The 16867-nt window shown below is 35.8% G+C and overlaps 3 protein-coding genes across 8 annotated transcripts in view; all 3 read right to left on the reverse strand.

Annotated features, from left to right (window-relative positions):
* Window positions 1-928, reverse strand: part of LOC139966314 (tropomodulin-2-like) — a 28601-nt gene extending 27673 nt beyond the window's left edge. Inside the window, exon 1 of the mRNA XM_071969179.1 lies at window positions 768-928. The gene's annotated coding sequence lies outside the window, so the exon portion shown is untranslated. The remainder of the gene's footprint in view (window positions 1-767) is intronic.
* Window positions 929-4120: 3192 nt separating this feature from the next.
* Window positions 4121-4594, reverse strand: LOC139967102 (dynein light chain Tctex-type 5-like). The gene has a single exon (XM_071970823.1). The coding sequence runs from the start codon at window positions 4592-4594 to the stop codon at window positions 4121-4123; it is 474 nt and encodes a 157-aa protein (XP_071826924.1).
* Window positions 4595-5964: 1370 nt separating this feature from the next.
* Window positions 5965-16867, reverse strand: part of LOC139966316 (dynein axonemal heavy chain 6-like) — a 173035-nt gene continuing 162132 nt past the window's right edge. For 3 of the 6 annotated variants that reach the window (XM_071969183.1, XM_071969181.1, XM_071969182.1), the window contains exons 65-73: window positions 15795-15965; window positions 14874-14960; window positions 14249-14434; window positions 13443-13503; window positions 12346-12509; window positions 10617-10679; window positions 9906-9935; window positions 8261-8483; window positions 5965-7882 (exon numbers count right to left, since the gene is read on the reverse strand). In XM_071969183.1, coding sequence (XP_071825284.1) covers window positions 7779-7882; window positions 8261-8483; window positions 9906-9935; window positions 10617-10679; window positions 12346-12509; window positions 13443-13503; window positions 14249-14434; window positions 14874-14960; window positions 15795-15965 — 1089 coding nt within the window. In that variant the 3' untranslated portion in view covers window positions 5965-7778. The remainder of the gene's footprint in view (window positions 7883-8260; window positions 8484-9905; window positions 9936-10616; window positions 10680-12345; window positions 12510-13442; window positions 13504-14248; window positions 14435-14873; window positions 14961-15794; window positions 15966-16867) is intronic. The other 3 variants (XM_071969185.1, XM_071969184.1, XM_071969186.1) reach the window with 3 other exon arrangements.

The following is a 16867-nucleotide window of genomic DNA, read 5'->3' on the forward strand; positions in this document are numbered from 1 at the left end:
ACATATTTTTGGTCTTCTGAAGTAATGTTGGCTATCACCTCTATCCTATTCTACTTTTCCATCTGATAGCCCCTTCCCCCAACGTACATCACAAATACATGACTTGAAAGGATGTCACAATGGTACATGGGTTTACAATACAGCCTACATAGGCTATCTGATTTATCCAACTTTCAAACAGGATAGGTCTACCTCTTGTCTAGTCTCTGACCTACCACAAGTTAGCAGGTCTATGGGTTAAAGTAATTCTACATTGCCTAATGTTAAAATGTACTGTCGGGCCTTACTGGTCGACTACCTTAAAAACAATTTGGTTTCATTATTAACACTGTCTCCGTTCCTGTGAGCAAGGATGCTGCATTATGCGATGCTTAGGCTCTCTCACCAAACCTGCACGAGAATCGATTTTCAAGCAAGTAGTAGTCGTACACACATGTTTAGGGCAAGGATCACCCTCACACACTTACATCGGAAATTGTTACAAATTATGTAGCTGTTGATCTGTTACAACTAAGAACTGTGCCCTTACTTAGATTTATCTAACCTCAAAAGCTAAATTCACTCCACATTCTCATGTTAGGAAATAGGCGACGCCTAACAGTTATCCTATCATCACCTTACGCCTTAGTCATCTGGGCTACGCTAAGAATGAAGTCGGACTATACACACCACTACTTTACGAAATTTCTCTTGACAATATGACTTAAGAAATCCTTTATTTCGTTACTAGTAAAATTCTTTGGGTGTTGTAGCTGTATGGTACTTACCTATGGTAATTAATATTATCCTCAAATCCGTACCTCAAAGTTTGGGCGTAGGCTTAGGATAATCCTTGTGTGATGATAATGGAAGCAGATAGCGACCAACTACACTAGTACTAGTATAGGGTATGTACGTCTAGTCTGCAAGTAACTGGCTGCCAGTGCACTGTACACAGTGATCCGTGTGTACCAGAAAGATGTCAAGAAAACCTTGAAATTGATGGCGCCAGATAAATTTGATCGCCGAAAGAAATCATTCACTTCATATTGTATCAGGCGCAACATCCCAGCCATGATTCAGGAAAAACATTTATGAACTCTTCTAATAACCAGGAGTGTAGTAATCACTGACTACGAGGAGTGGTACGGACGGGTGAGGGGGAACAATGTTCGAAAGGCAACGATTGATTTGAGTGGTGAACACGTAAACACGTATTATGTTATTCAGTAAAACTTCTTATCCACCGACCATCACAATAACCAGTTGTTTTTTTCACTGACAAGGTGCAGGGGCACCGGCGTGAATCGCTAGTGCTTACATTTCACTACTACGTACCTTGCATGAATTTCAAATTTCAACACACTTATTTAAAACATTATCAAAGCAGAAGGTTTAATTTCCATATTTTTATATCTTTTTTATCCGCCGAAATTAAATAGATAAATATTGGACAGACTAAGCCCGAAAATTCTTGAACATAAAGTTACTTAAAGTTGCAAAATATAGCACCAGATTGCATCTATAGACCCTTAATTAATCAAAAATTTGTCTCCCTTACACCTCCCCTTAATCCCCTCCCCCAGGACGGCATTCACAAATAAACATTGTCCCCCCTAATTAAGTGATGTGCCCTCCCTGTGCCCCCCATCCCCCGGATTGAAATGTCTGGCGACGCCACTGATACTAAGGACCAGGGTTGGGTGTTAACATTGTGCTAGCATTTTTCTTGATGGAGCAGATTTAACCAATTTAAATAATGCCCAACGGAAATAAAATGAACAAAGCAAGACAGGCAAGTGAGTTTGTTTCATTTGAGTGCCACAAATGATTAACTATACCATCGATATATTGGCCCCAAATGTTAGCCGGCTAAAATTTGCTACAAGTTTTCAAAAATACTTTACTGATAATTATACAAGACCAAGTAACCCCGAGACACTGTGTGTGTGTGTTTGGAGTGGGGGGGGGGGTGTTAAATTAGACAATTAAATTGTTTCAATTTGAAAAATACTTTGACACTGGTTGTAAAATGCTTGTTGAAGTTGCATCAGTGGGCGACTATTCTTTGGCTTTCTAGCATATTTAGGATCAGTACTGACCTTTGACCTTTAAGGTCCATTGTCGATACATTTGAGATTTATGTTTGTCTTCTTTTATTATTTTTTTCATGCACCCCTTTCTGCTTTACAAACTTCAATATTTCAATCTACATCTAAATTACTGGTATCCAAAGGACGACATTCATGTGCCGAGGGAAGGACAATTTAGAACTACCACGTGGTGCAATGTTTTAAGTCATATAGGTCCCTGTCTCCTAGAAATTCCAGTAGCGAACAATTAGCAGAATTTGGGTAGCCTATAAGGGCGGCGGAACCGGGGGGGGGGGCACAGGGGCACGTGTCCACACTTTTCCTCAGGTTAAAATGTGCCCTTTTTCTACATAAAAATTGTAATCTTGATCACCTTATTAGGTCAGCGATATTTCAGTAAGAGATCTAATCCTCAATTAGAACTATTAATGAATTTCTGTGGGTCAAACAATTGGTGAAAAACGGTATAATAATATGCTAATGCTTCATATCCATAAAGCAAGAACGGACAGATTAGTTATACGGGGCATCGCTAAAGAGTTTACAAAGCGAAACCCACGTCGAATGAAATATTTCAGGAAGTTTTAAATGTTTACTACCACAAGGCTTCTAACATTATGGTGAGTGCCATTATGCATATTTAATTTGCCAAAAAAATCCTAATGCATTTCCAAAAATGCATTGCTATATTACATTATGACTTTGTAATAAGCAGAAGCCATTTATAGCTGTACTATGAATAATGAGTATAGTTTAATATCCCATAACCTATCCCATCCTTTCGTATTTTGACATATTTCATTTGCTTTCATGCATGTATCGATCGCGTGTGCAGGGACTTGGACTTTATAATGATTTCACCTCATTTTGTCTCAAAAGAAAACTTGTTCCTTGTTTCCCAATTTGCACATTGGATATTTCAGTGCGAGTATGCATTTTTTCCTTGAGGGGGGGGGGGGGGGGCTTGATGTAATGATGTGTATACGCAAATAAGATAATACAATAAGAGTTATAAAGGGTACTAAATATCAGGCTGCATCAGTCCAATCGAATTTCTGCAAAGTGCCCTTCGACGTCGGTGCCCCCCCCCCCCCAAGATTAAAAGTGCTTCTGCCGCCCTTGGTAGCCTATTGCATGGCGAGGGTACGACAGTGTCGTTATGTGGCGGCGTACTTACCTACTATACTATAGAGTCCCTTTAATGCGATTATTTTGCATTTTCTTAGGAAGTTAAGATGGAGAGCAGGGGCGGGCGAGGGGTTGGGAAAGTTTAATTTGCCTCAATCCAACAGTCTTTGGTCCCACTTAATTGTAATGTTTTGCAAGTGGTTATAACTTAATATAACAATGAATCAGCGCATATACACAGTAACGAAGAAAGACCAGAAACTCACGCTAGGCTGATTTAAAATATTAATACTAATAGCAACATTTTCTTTACAGGAAAAAGTGAAACTTCACACAAAAATGTTTTCGATCAAACAGAAACTTAGAAAAGGTCTTTTGGGAACTTCTTAGGTATTCTTTTTTAACGTTGTGATAAGTCTTGCCATAGTTTAGCTCCAATATAAATTCACATTTGTAGGCCTATGATCACTCCAGCACGGCATATTTATCCTAAATAAGTTCGATGGCGGTTTCGGCCGACTATTCCGTACATGTTGTTTTCCCTCCTTATGATACAAATAATATAAGAAAACGTTCAGTTTAGAACTTGACCAAGTTAACAGAACATGATCAGCCAAGCTCTAGTATCTTACAATTACAATGAAATGTAAAAGTGATAGCGGTAAAACACAGTTTTCTTCTTTGAAGCAGTAAACATCATATCATTGTTCCATTCCGGTGTTATTGTAATTTTTTTTAAATAAATCACACATCATGATCATCACAATTAAGATATATGTGGGCTATGGCCTACACAGACATATAACCGTCTTTAGTTGATACACAGCAAAGTCACCGGAAAACATGTTTGAGCAGGATATAGATCTGGGCCTAACCTCCGTTTCAAAAACACCGCTACGATAGGTTACGACCGTGGTTCTCTATTCCTTGTACAATCCGTAAATAATCGCCACAGCAAAAAGATATTTGTTATGAAAATGAACAGTGAGAGAAGAATCTGTTGAGTCATTCCATAAACATCTACTACCCAACTGTACCCCTGGGTTACCCTTCTCACTACCCAGGCTCACCACAACTACGTATTTATATCGAGGCACATTCATTTCTTTAATCTTTTCTAAGATAGCCGAAGCTATTTCCCGAGTTAGTTCCCTGCATGTGATTGGATCGTAACGTAAGTCCGCCAGGAACCTCTCAAGTTCATTCTCGGCTAGTCTTTGAACCTCACTATGTCGAAGTTTTTTAATGGGTTCAATCTGATAAGAAGGCTCGAATTCGGTCGAGGCACGTGATACCGTCTCAGTGCGAGGATTCGAACCTTCGGGTATCGTTGGAATAGAATTATTCGAAGGAAGACGAGTAACCGGACTTTGAACTGGTTCATTGGTTGCCATGGTGAATTTTCTTCTTGATTTATCTTAAAGCTTTCAGAACAATAATTTCGCCAAATTTAAAATTGATTAATATCTGTTGGGCGGTTTGAGATAGGCCTGTAGGCCTGGTGATCTGAAAAATGGAGCTAAACAGCCTGAACAAAGTCATCGAAGTTAATCATGTGTTGTTGATAGGCTAGACAAGTTCTGTGATCTTCAACAAATTTCGACGGAATGTGCTTGTTTCACGGTCTCGTAATCAATTGCATTTTTCGAAAGCATATGCCTGATTTCTCCCATCAGTTGATGACTTGAATATTAAAAAAATAAAGTCAAAATGGTTGCTTAAGCAGACATGCGTATTAGAAGGTCCGAGCAGACGAAATAAAAGTGACACAAACATATGACCATTTTCTGTATCCAAATTTCCGATGCTGAGACATAAACCTCGCAACAAGATTGTTTCCCCAGTGAACCCTCAGATGTAATAGAAAGAAGCTCCGACTGTTCCTCTCAGCCGCGTAAGTCATACACTATACATATATGGACAATCTAATTATCTCGCATCAATGTTTGATTTTGTATTTGAAGTTAGTCAAGTGTCTGTGTGACATTTCGATGAAAAGAAAGGAGTCCTTTTATCACATTGATGGGACAACTTGAGATAGCAAGTCCTCCTTGATTTCAATTGTATGTCAACTCTTGAAGAAAGCAATGAATGTAAATATAACGGACTGGTGGTAGATGACTTTAGTTTGCGATTCCATTGTTTAATACCAGACGTAGACGACCCTGGTTTTACAGCTAAGAGAAGTATTTGCGGAAGTTTTTTTAGAAGGGGTCGCAAAATAAATAATAAATGGGTCCTCTCGAGTTTGTGGAGCACTGCTCTTTGGTATCTGCGCAAACAAATATCATACATTGCAACATTTACTGAGGGGTAATGGTGACTGCAGTACATTCTTGATAACAAAGGATTAAATGGGCAATGACTTAAATTGATCATTACTTGGGGGCAAGGGGGAGTGTGGGGGGGGGGGTGAAATTCAACATGGATGGAGAACTTTCAAATGGACTGATGCTGGTTAAGAGAAAATATTATACTGGCTACTATGGGATGCTTCATCACATGTGCAGTTTGAAATGCTTCTTGTTTGCCAGAACCTTGCAATTAAACGTTTTTATGGGGGTGGGGGGGGGGAAGGGGTTGGACAGGGTGGTGGTTTGGTAGATCTGATGGTAGGGTGAGGTGGGGGCTATGATAACACTGCTTCATGTAATAAACTACGACTAACACATTAAAACGCTCTTTTGTTCCTCTACTTTTCTAGCAAAAGGTATAAATGACCATAAACACAGTAATAAAAGAAATTCCGCCAACACTGTATCAGTGGTTTTCTCACATCATATTTCTGAAGGAATTGTAAATAAAGTCAAGGTGCTTCTACTGAGAATGTTTAAAGCTGTATATACATAGATATAAATTCTTTGGAAACAATTAACAACAATCTGTTACGTCTTAATACAATGCATTTAAGCAACCAATGCCCTTTGTGTTACACAACCGGCAGAGAGTCCCCACAAGAAGTACATCCATGTGCTTATTTACCCTTGTTTTGTTTAAATATTTTGTTTCCATAGCATCTGTCTCCTTACTTTAGCAACATAAGTATATAAATATATTGTTTATATTTAATTAACAATCTTATCTATGGATTTCTATATCTTATTGGTATTGTGCTTTAAGTAAAAAAACTAATATAACAATGAACTCACAATTTTTCTAAATAAACACATTAATCTTTCCTTGAAAACTCAATATTAATATTAATTGTAAATCAAACTAAACAAACCGGAAAGCAAGTGAAGAAAAAAAAATGTCAAATAATCTTTACAGAGGAAGCAGAGCTTTTGTAAACTTTTAAGAAATAACTCTACTAACTAAAATAACTTTTTTTTAAATTTTGAATTCTGACCATCAAGACTCAAATTACATCAAACAACAAATACTGAATCTCACAACTTGCCAACTTGATTCATAATTTGCGGGTGGCCCTTACACCATGACTTGTTCAATCTTGCTCCAATATTCTACTCCTTGCACCCCCTCCCTCCCCCTCCCCCAATTACATTAGAGAAAACACAAATGTTAATCAATGCAAACTTAATGTATAATTACTGTCAATGCAGTGCAATATATTTACAAGAAAAGAGAAGAAGGGAAATAGAAAAAAAGGTGAAATTGTAAGATTTATGCAGAATCATTTAGACTCAATGTATATTCAACAATATTATCTCTTCTGGGCTATGTATTAGAAAAGCAACATCTCATTAGATATGCTCTTTCTCATCAAGAAATGTATTGTAACTTTGTCTACCTGACAAAAAATAATAAAGGAATGCCTAATTGAATAACTCAACTTGTACCTGTTTTGTTGGTATTTTGGACGGTTTTGCTATGACTAAGAGACAGATATCTGTATACGATAAACGTAAGCTTTTGAAAGAGCAACAAAACCATTTATTTCAAAGGTCTTGCATTACTGTCATTATGTGGTATAAAAAAACAAACATTTCTTGCTGTTTTCCCCCCTCTGCTCCTTCAAGCTCTTTAATAATTTACCAGCTTTTCTATTCCTCGTTTGGTTAGACTGGGTACACTTGTAACCATTTGTTCAGACAATTAAATTTGAAAGACTATCTTCATGGATTTTCTTATGAAACATTAAATACACTGCTATTAACTGAGTGTAAGAATGAAAACGTTTTGCTGTAAAAACTATGTAGGAAATATAATTTTGTTTTTTGGTAAAGACATATCTGGACGGATTTATTCAAGGCATTTTGTTAAATTTATAAATAAGTCACGTTCTTTTGTAGACCTAGGGAGGAGTTTTCAAGGCATTGTTGTGAAAATAAAATGTCTTTTCTGATATAAACGTTTATTATTAAATACAATGACGATATGTAAATACCCAATAGCTGAATCATTTTGTAAGGTCTGTACATTTATTAGAATGAAAAACAATGAAAAAAAAAGAAATTATCAAACAAACAAAGAGTGAAATTCAATATTATGTTTGAAAATAAATGTATTGTAACCAAAAATTATTTCCCTCTATTTTAATGAAATATATTATTAGCAATTATCAATTTAAAGGCCAAGTTTGGAAAGGTTGAGACTAAAGTGAAACTTTCTAAGTTTCTATTCGTTTAATTGACAGAGCAAAGCAGCTCCCTTTGAGATCCAGTAGTCTTGTGGCCGTGAGGAAGGAAGATGCACAGCCACCACAAAATTGGTAGAATGACCTGCAATAAAAAAAAGACAAATCAACATCATTTACTAAATTTATGGCAATTCATATTGTAAATTTAAATTTACAAAAAAACATTTACTGGCAATCTTAAAGTGTCTATTCTGAGGTCAAGTTATAGGTATTGGTATAGGGTGGTATTTTTCTTTGGTATAATAACAATTAAGTATACAGTTTCCAGTTTACCGTATATACCGCAACTACCCTGACAGTTGCATATTTGATTTTTGTTACTATGAAGGTCCACTAGCTACCCTCCCCACATTATAGGTACTATTGCAGTCTCTAGATAAACAGATTTATTAAGTCCATGAACATCAGTGGGAGTTTGGAGTGACTTGCTTGCTTGAAGAAAACAATATTGACAACTGACCTGTGGTAGATAGAGTTCCAGCTCTCAGTCCCGTTTTGTAGAGGGGAGCGATATAATCGGCTGGGTCCGGGGTAAAGGACATCTCTGGTTTCATATGCATGACTGGTAAGGTCGGGTTCATTTCCCCTATCTTGGGGTCAGCCACGATCATGGCTTCGTCGTCCCAACGAGAGGCATCCATGAATAGACCATGGACCAGCACTCCATCCTCTACGGTTGGCAGCTGAGGATTGGAAGTAACGAAGATGAAATCTCCACCTATATGTTTAGTCATGAGCCTTGACCCACCCTCATGTTTATTTATGAGCCTTAGCCCATCCTCATGTTTATTCATACTATATATGCTGCCACCCAATTATCCACCACCATGTGACTGAAAGCCATACATAATATAACTTAATATATACAACACTTGTGAACATAAGTTTTGTCCAGAAAATGTTTTTGCATCCATCTGCAAAATTATTCTCAATCAGTTTCCTTGAGATGTTACTTTCAGAACAAGCAATGTTTGATTAATCACAGCATAATAACTTCTTTTGCAAAATAGTGATTTATGTCAAATGAAAAAAAAAAAAGATAAAAAAAAAAGAAAACACCCCAAATAAAAAACAGCAACAAATTACTCAAACAGAAAACAGGAGGAAAAGTATCAATCCTCCCCAAAACAAACAAAATAAAAACAAACAACAATTTGTTAGACAAGAGTTGTAGTAAAGCAAAAAATACTTTATCTCTGAGAGCTCTGAATGTTGTAAACCTTACTAATCTCTGCATTCTCTTTACATTTATACTACGTAACATTTCTGATTCAATTTTACTGCTTTTGTTTTTGCTTGCAATTGCAATCCTTCTCAATTCAACAAGAGCTGATATTGCCCATAGATGAATAAAAAAGTACCCTAAACTTGGTCAAATAGAGCCCAACGTTTCATCTACTTTCACACACATCCTTATGTGGCTCTTCTTGAGGCAAATATACCTTATTTTATTGATTCACAGCCAAATATCTGTTGTTAAGCCTTGTACCAAGTACCCTTTGAGGCAATTAGCAATTTCAGGATGTTAAAATAGGAGACTAAACATAGACCCCCAAAACCCCCCATAATTTGAACATATTTAAAAAAACAGTTAACAAATTTTAATGTTTGAAAACTGATAATACTGCCTGTAGTCAGACCCAAACCCAGACATTTCATTTGTTCAGAAATTTTTGACACTGACCGTTTTGAACATGTTAGTTACCACAAGTAAATTTAAGATTGTAAATAAATTGTTTTGATACCCATCGGTTAACATAGCAGTGGTGGATGTAACAGAAACGTTTGTGCTGAACTGAATTGTTCAAAGTGCAAGTAAACTTCACATAAAAGTGTAGAAAATGTCCTCAAATCACATCCGTCATTAATGAGTAGGTTAGTAGAAAGCTTCAAACCAAGATTAGGTAAACACAAAACTTAAATCATATAAATAATCCCAAATATTCCCATTCTATTAGAAATAGAGAATTTCAGCAGATGTTGTAAGTTCAGTGCAAATTTTCCTTGATAAGTCAGTTTTCATAACCATGTTTTCAAAACACGAATTTCTTTGTGCACTCCAAAAAGATGTGAGGTGCAGAGTTTTGATTCACACACTAACTTACATCTTCGTCAGCGATCTTCTCGTTGGCCGGCTAATAGATATTAACATATAAAGACGGGTAAGAAATTGGACGTTTAAGAACACTTAAATACAAACAATAAACTATGATGACACAGCATGTCAATGGGAGGGGACAGGTAAGGAGAATTTGTAAGGAAAAGTAGTTTAAGAAAAAAAAAACAATCTGTTTCAGTAGAGTTATAAAATAACATGTGTTGGGTGTACTATCACTATTTTTTTTTCTTTTTCTGCAGTATAAATAGCATTAAAATAGAAGGAAGTATTGCAAGTACATTAGGTCTTGATTCATTAATATTCCTATGAGAGGTTCATCAGGTACAATGAATAGACAAACTGGTTCAACAAGGATAACCTATGACCAAGAAGGAGGTATTAATGAGTGGGGTGGGGGGGGGAAGAGGGATAGAAGGGAAAATAGTCTTTGAAAACAATCATACATAATAGATGCTAAGTCTAATGTCAAAGTTTTTAATTATTATAACAGGGATTAACACAAATTTCCAACAAAAAAAGACAAAACTCAAGGAAAACAAAATAATTAATAAATATTGACGACCATGAAATCATCAAAGCAAAAGGAAAGGGTAAATTTTAAAAGTGGGAAAAAGAAAGGCTGAAACCCAGAAGATGAGATTTGAAACAATTGAAAAGAAAAGAAGCTTTTTTTTTTTTTTTTTTAAATAAATCTTACTTCATTATTAACACAGTTGCAGGTTATTTCCTCTTTCTTCTCTTTGGGTTCTTTTTTTGTTTTCTTGGAAGTCAAAGAACGAGGAGGTAGAAGATGGTAGAGAGAGAGAGAGTAGGTGAGAGGAGAGAGAGGTGAGAGAGGGAGGAAGTAGAAAACAAGGAAAAGGATAATAGCATTATCATATTAGTTGGAGTATTTTTTTTAAAAGAAGATAATTGAGTTTAGTCAATATTTTGTCATGATATGTATACATGTATTAAGTTTCTTCAGTTTATTGCAACACTAAACAAGAAGTTTACTTTTTATGAGGATACTTGAGTTGTACAACAAACAGGAGTATTTAGTTTGAGAGGACCCTTCAATTGTAACAATAGACATCAAATTTAGGGTTAAGAAGGATACTTTATTCATTGTTGTACAATAAACAATGAGTCTGCTTTGATAGGACACTTCAGCTGTAACAATAGACATCAAATTTAGGATTAAGAGGATACTTTATTCATTGTTGTACAATAAACAATGATAGTTTGCTTTGAGAGGACACTTCAGCTGTAACAATAGACATCAAATTTAGGGCTAAGAGGATACTTTTTTCATCGTTGCAGAATAAACATGCTGGTTTGATTTGAGAGGTTGTTGTAATAAACCAAAACAAAATTAGAATCTAGAGGATATTGTACTAACAGTTATACAATAAACAAGAGTGTATGGTTTGAGACTGTACTTCAGTAGTGGTTATAAACGAAGAATCTAGGGTTGGAGGAGACAGATTTTTACGATAAACATGCATGTTAGGTTCGAGAGCATTTGACTGTCCCTGCAGTAATGAAAGAGTTTAGATTTGATAGGATACCCAACTTGTACTATGAGAGGGACATTTCAGTTGAAGTAAGAAACTAGAAAATCAGGATTAGTAAAACTTGTGTTCAAAAAGTTCAAAAGCTTAATGACATCATCGGATCTTCCTTTTGGGATTAAAACAACGAATTTTATTATCTCATAAAAGAATTTTGAAGTGTCAAAAGACTATTTCAATTCAAAGGATTTGAGAGGATGCTATAATAATCATAATAATAAAGACTTTCACTGCCAGCACCTAATTTTAGAATTACTCTTTGACCTAACATGTTACAATTTCTGACTTTAAAAATTAAAAATAGAGCAACTGATAGAGAACAGGAATGGAAGAGAAGTTGGATAAGACAAAGAGAAGGAAGTGATACGATAGGGTAGATGTATGCTGGGGGAAAATATATTTGAATATGGCTCCAACGAAGAGGAATTTCACATCTGTCACTTTTGAATAAATGCACTGGATGGAAAGTAACATGACAAAGCAAATTCAAGCAACATGCAGGAGAACAGATAACATTGTGATCACCAAAGAATCTTCCATAGTGGAGTTTTTGTTCTCCAATGACTCCAGTAATCCCTCTTTCATTGGCCTCCTCAGGGTATAATTTATCCGGTATCGCATCGCAAAATGTTATGCAAATTGTTCAAATAGCTATGCAAGTCCAAAGATGAATACCAGTTTGGTACACAGGAACCATAATATTTTATAACAGACGAAATTCAGAGCCACTTAATTATTCCCTGCTCCTAATGGTACAAATGCATTTCAGATAAATAAGAGTTTCTTTTTTTGTTCTTGGGGGTAGGGGTGTTGGGGTGGGGGGGGGTGGCATCCTGTTAAGAGACAAAATGTCAGAGTATATGAAAAACTTACTTCTTTATCTGAATCAAGCACTTCACCAAAGCCGAGATGTTCCTGCTGAGCGGCGATGGTCCCCTGATCCAGGTAATTGGGTAAGACAAAGAAGTGAAACGACAGCTGGTCGATGGGGTAGTCATATTTACGGGCGTGGTTCTGTAGTGTACCAGTCAGGAAACCTAATGGGAGACAAAGATATACAATATCAAAATAGTTGAAAATGTGAGATGACAAAAGAATATTTGAAATACTAACTTTATGTTATAGTGTTCATCGAGCGATCTTGTAATTTTCGTTTCTTAATAATGTACTAAATGTTATACCACAAACCACAACTGACATCAGTATTGCTATATAGATCGGAAATCATTTCACAAAATGACAAAATTTGTCAAAATATCTCAATAATCCTTTCAAATGTAAGGCAAGTTGTGCAACTGGCAAGAAGGAACAAGAAATAACTAGAATAAATGAATACAGAATATCTGGAAGAAGTTTTCAATAAGTCTACCCCTTTCCCTGCCTCCCCCAGATAAAATTCAGACTCCTTCCCTACCTCTGTCAGATTAAATTCACATTCTTTTATAATTCAGTCACCGCAACTAAGGTGGCTACAACTTGCTATGTTCTGTCCAGTATTCTGTCAATCTTTACAAAGGACTGTATTAGTCACATTGGGCCAATAACCTGACAATGCAAATCTGGTTGTTGATGAAATCCTTACTTTAGAGTCAAATCAAGTACAGTTTTCTCCTGATAACCCAGAAGCAGCAATCATAATTGTTAGTTCATTCATTTTTTTTTAATGTTGTGGATTTAGAGGTACACCCAGTTTGTGATTATTTTCCTCTTCTTCTCATGTGGGGAGCATTCTACTTTGTAAAGCCCCAATGCTTCCTAGAGCCCTTCCTTTCACAACTATGTTGAATTATTTTTTAATGAATTCAGGATATGTTTACAGGAAATGTTGTTCCGGAAGAAGAATTTAGATGAAATGAAATGTTTCATAATCAAGCTTTGGCCACTCAGTTATACTTCAATAGGTTAAAAGTATAAACCAATTAAAAAGTTTACATTAAAAATTTTAGGTGAAAAGGAAAACACACACATACCTTGTGGAAAGAAGAATCCTGAAAGCCAGAATGACTTGGGTTGTCCATGAGCAATCCAGTGCTATAAATGAGAAAGAAAGTGAGAAAATTACATATTTTATTCAAGTATTTGGAAGAAATTCACTGTCATATAAATCTACAGTTTTTGATAATGAACTCTGGACTAACGTGGCAACTTAATTAAAACTTAAAACAATGGGATCTCTTAGTCCTTACTATCGCAATATTAGACTGAACCGTAACAGGGAGAAAGCTTGCTCCAATAGCATTATCCCTCATTTTCCAGCAAGCTGAGTGTGAGCAGTAATTATATTTGGTTGTGTAATTTATTCATTCTTTGCAGAAAGAAACAAAACTGGGAAATAAGAAAGAAGCAGATTAATTTATTCGATGATTAGAAAGATGACTCAGGCTGACAGGGTTGTTATCAGTTTTGTTATTTGTTTACAGTCATTTACAGTAAATAACAAACAGAAAAATTATTGGGAAAAGATTAAATCAATTTGAGAGAATGTGTACAAGTTCGAGGGCCTGCCGATTCGATCCTAGCAGGAATTTTTCTTCTTTCAATTTGAAAGAAGAAATAATTTAGTTATATCATCTCATCAACAGAGCAAACCAGCTTTGTTTTGTTAACATCGACCATCAGAGAAAAGAAAACAAACTATGCGTCCATGTTGACAATGAACATCCAATAGTTAATGATGTGTAGATGACTGTCATAAACCATGAGACAGATTAAGGACCATGCTCTCATGTTGGTAGGGGTTCATCAAACTATTTATTAACACAGAGATACTACTTACTGCTATGAATCCGACCCTGAGCTGCAGATCCCTCACCCATGAAGCCAGGGGTTTCAGAGAGGGGTAAGCTGCATTGGACCACATTGTTGGTACTTGGTTGTTCAAGAAACTGTTGTAGACTCTCTCCAGTTCTTCTGACATAACGACAAATCCTTTGATAGCCTTCTGAATGGTCCGCATGGAGTCCTGATAAGTGAGAGGAAATCCTAATCTTAAGCAAGTTAAGCAACAAGACAATGGAATCATATAATTAGCATCATATCTATTAAATCTTCACTTCACCTCATTTCTGGGATAAACTTTGAGAACATCTACCTTTGAGTATTTATCAAACAAGTTAATAGCTTCAGTCGTCTAATAAAATTTATGGAATGTATAAAAAAAATTATTATTAAGCTAAGCAAGCAAGTGGTGGTTGAGGTGAGATTGGTAGGAACAAACACTTGTTTAATATTTTGGGTGAAAAAAAAATAGATAAAGTCTCACTAGATCAAATGTAATAAAGTTGGAAACAAAAGTCATTATAATGGTCAATATATTGGAAGAGAGAAAGTGAACTGAATAAGCTATTTTGTTAATTACGGAAATGTTGAATCTAGATTAAGGAGATGGAATTGAAACCGACCTTGATGACTTTCAGCAGGCCGTTGAATCGATCTACTTCTTGAGTGAGGACCGTGGTCAACGAATTCATCCGTCCTTTATCGTCGGGCTAAAGTTCAGATTAGAAGGATTGGTGAAAGGAACTGGTGAACTTTAAGTATGAATCCGGGCTTGATTTAGCTTTAAATATTATACTAAGAAGTATATACAACAATAGTAGTATCAAACAAGATGTTTTCTAATATTAAAATAACAACAGAGAAATGACAATGAAATAAGTCTTAAGAAAAAGGGGTTAAAGGAATGTCACACAAGACATTACAATCCCCTACAATCTTAATGAGGCACTAAAAATTACAAAACTTAGGTTTATTTCATATTTTTGTGACCAAAAAAAAACACCTCTCAAATGACATTGGTGTCCAATATTTTCCTTATTTATATCTTAGGAATGAGGTACAAAACCTTCCATGTCATTGGAAAAGGAAAAGTGTTTGTTGCTTAAACTTCTTTTCTTAGCTCATCAAAAAGGAATCTTACAGAAAAATGATATTTAAATTAGCTGAACTATAAACTTATCCATTGTAGTATTAGAGCATGAGTAATGACAAATGGGAAATGAATTGTAAAGTAACCGACCCACGACGAATGACTTGAAGGTAAACTTCTCTGAAAATGTCATGTCATGACAGGCAGCTACCAACAATCACAGAAATATTCAACAGTAATATGAAACAAGCAAAAACATATCCCAAGTTAAACATATCCCACCCAGAGGGTAAACACTTTCTGCCGGTTAATTATTTGAACATAACAAACACTGTGACAACAGATCAACAAACCATAGTACACTGATTTAGGTATTTGTTATCAGTTTGAAACAATGCAAATAACTAGTAAGATTATATTCAAATTAATCACCATGACGACATCCTCAAAATACCTTAAACATTTCCTGGAATGCCTCCTCGATGTCGAGCTTCTCTGGAAGTTTCTGTAAAATGCTCTCGGCTAACTCGTAGACGATCTCATCGCTGGTTTTTCCGCTCCCGCCAGAAGCCATCCGAGGTTGAACCTCCAGAATTGTGTTCACCAGAGTCTGTGTTTCTTGTCGCTGGAATGCAAAGAGCGCAGAGAAAAATTAAAATAAATAAAATAAGGAGTTGTTATTTATAGGTGGCAAAAGTATTTGGGGTAGACATGGCACCAAAAAATGTCACTATTGGTCATTTAAAATAACTCCTTCCTCAACACCATGGAGGGTGGTTTTGTAAATGGTGCTAACTGATTAATTGGTTCCATTATAAGAGGCAGAAACTAAAAAAAAAAAAACCTGCTGTAAAATACTGATGTCATGTCTACTTTTTTCTTGTTTGTTTTTTAATGTTTGATTGACAGGTGTCTGAGGAATGAGGGGAGTCTGAAACCATATGCTACTGTTTACACTTCAATACTGAAATACCATATTAAACACTGTTTCAATTTCTGACAGATTTACTCCAATAATTTGTCCTAATTAAAGCAATTTTAAACTAACCTGTCCATAACCAATAAAGCTGAACATAGAGGTATATACCAATGTGGTAAATTTGAAAGACATCACAGAGAAAAGGGCATAGGGTGACACTACTATTTCTATCCAACCCCAACCCCCCCCCCCCCCCAAACCCTTACCAATTGCATTGTCAACCATTTTAGATTATAGAAAATGGCAACACCAATCATCAAACACTCATAAAAAAAACTCTACATGTTAAACTATGAACAACAGTAGATAAAATCAATTAATATGCTTGTAAAGGAAAGCCATTGTGATACCTTAATCATATATGATTAATGAACCTGTACTCTGAAGAGGAAGGAATGGATGGACATGCAATCAATATAGGAGCTAGAACATTGAACCAATCAAAGTACAATTACAAGTAATGCTTGTCACAACAAAGGGCTAATTTTTAAGTTTTATGCAGGGACTAATATATCTGTTATCCAATCCCAAGTTATGATACAAGTGCA

This window comes from Apostichopus japonicus, chromosome 4, assembly GCF_037975245.1.
Source record: "Apostichopus japonicus isolate 1M-3 chromosome 4, ASM3797524v1, whole genome shotgun sequence".
Lineage (NCBI taxonomy): Eukaryota > Metazoa > Echinodermata > Holothuroidea > Aspidochirotida > Stichopodidae > Apostichopus > Apostichopus japonicus.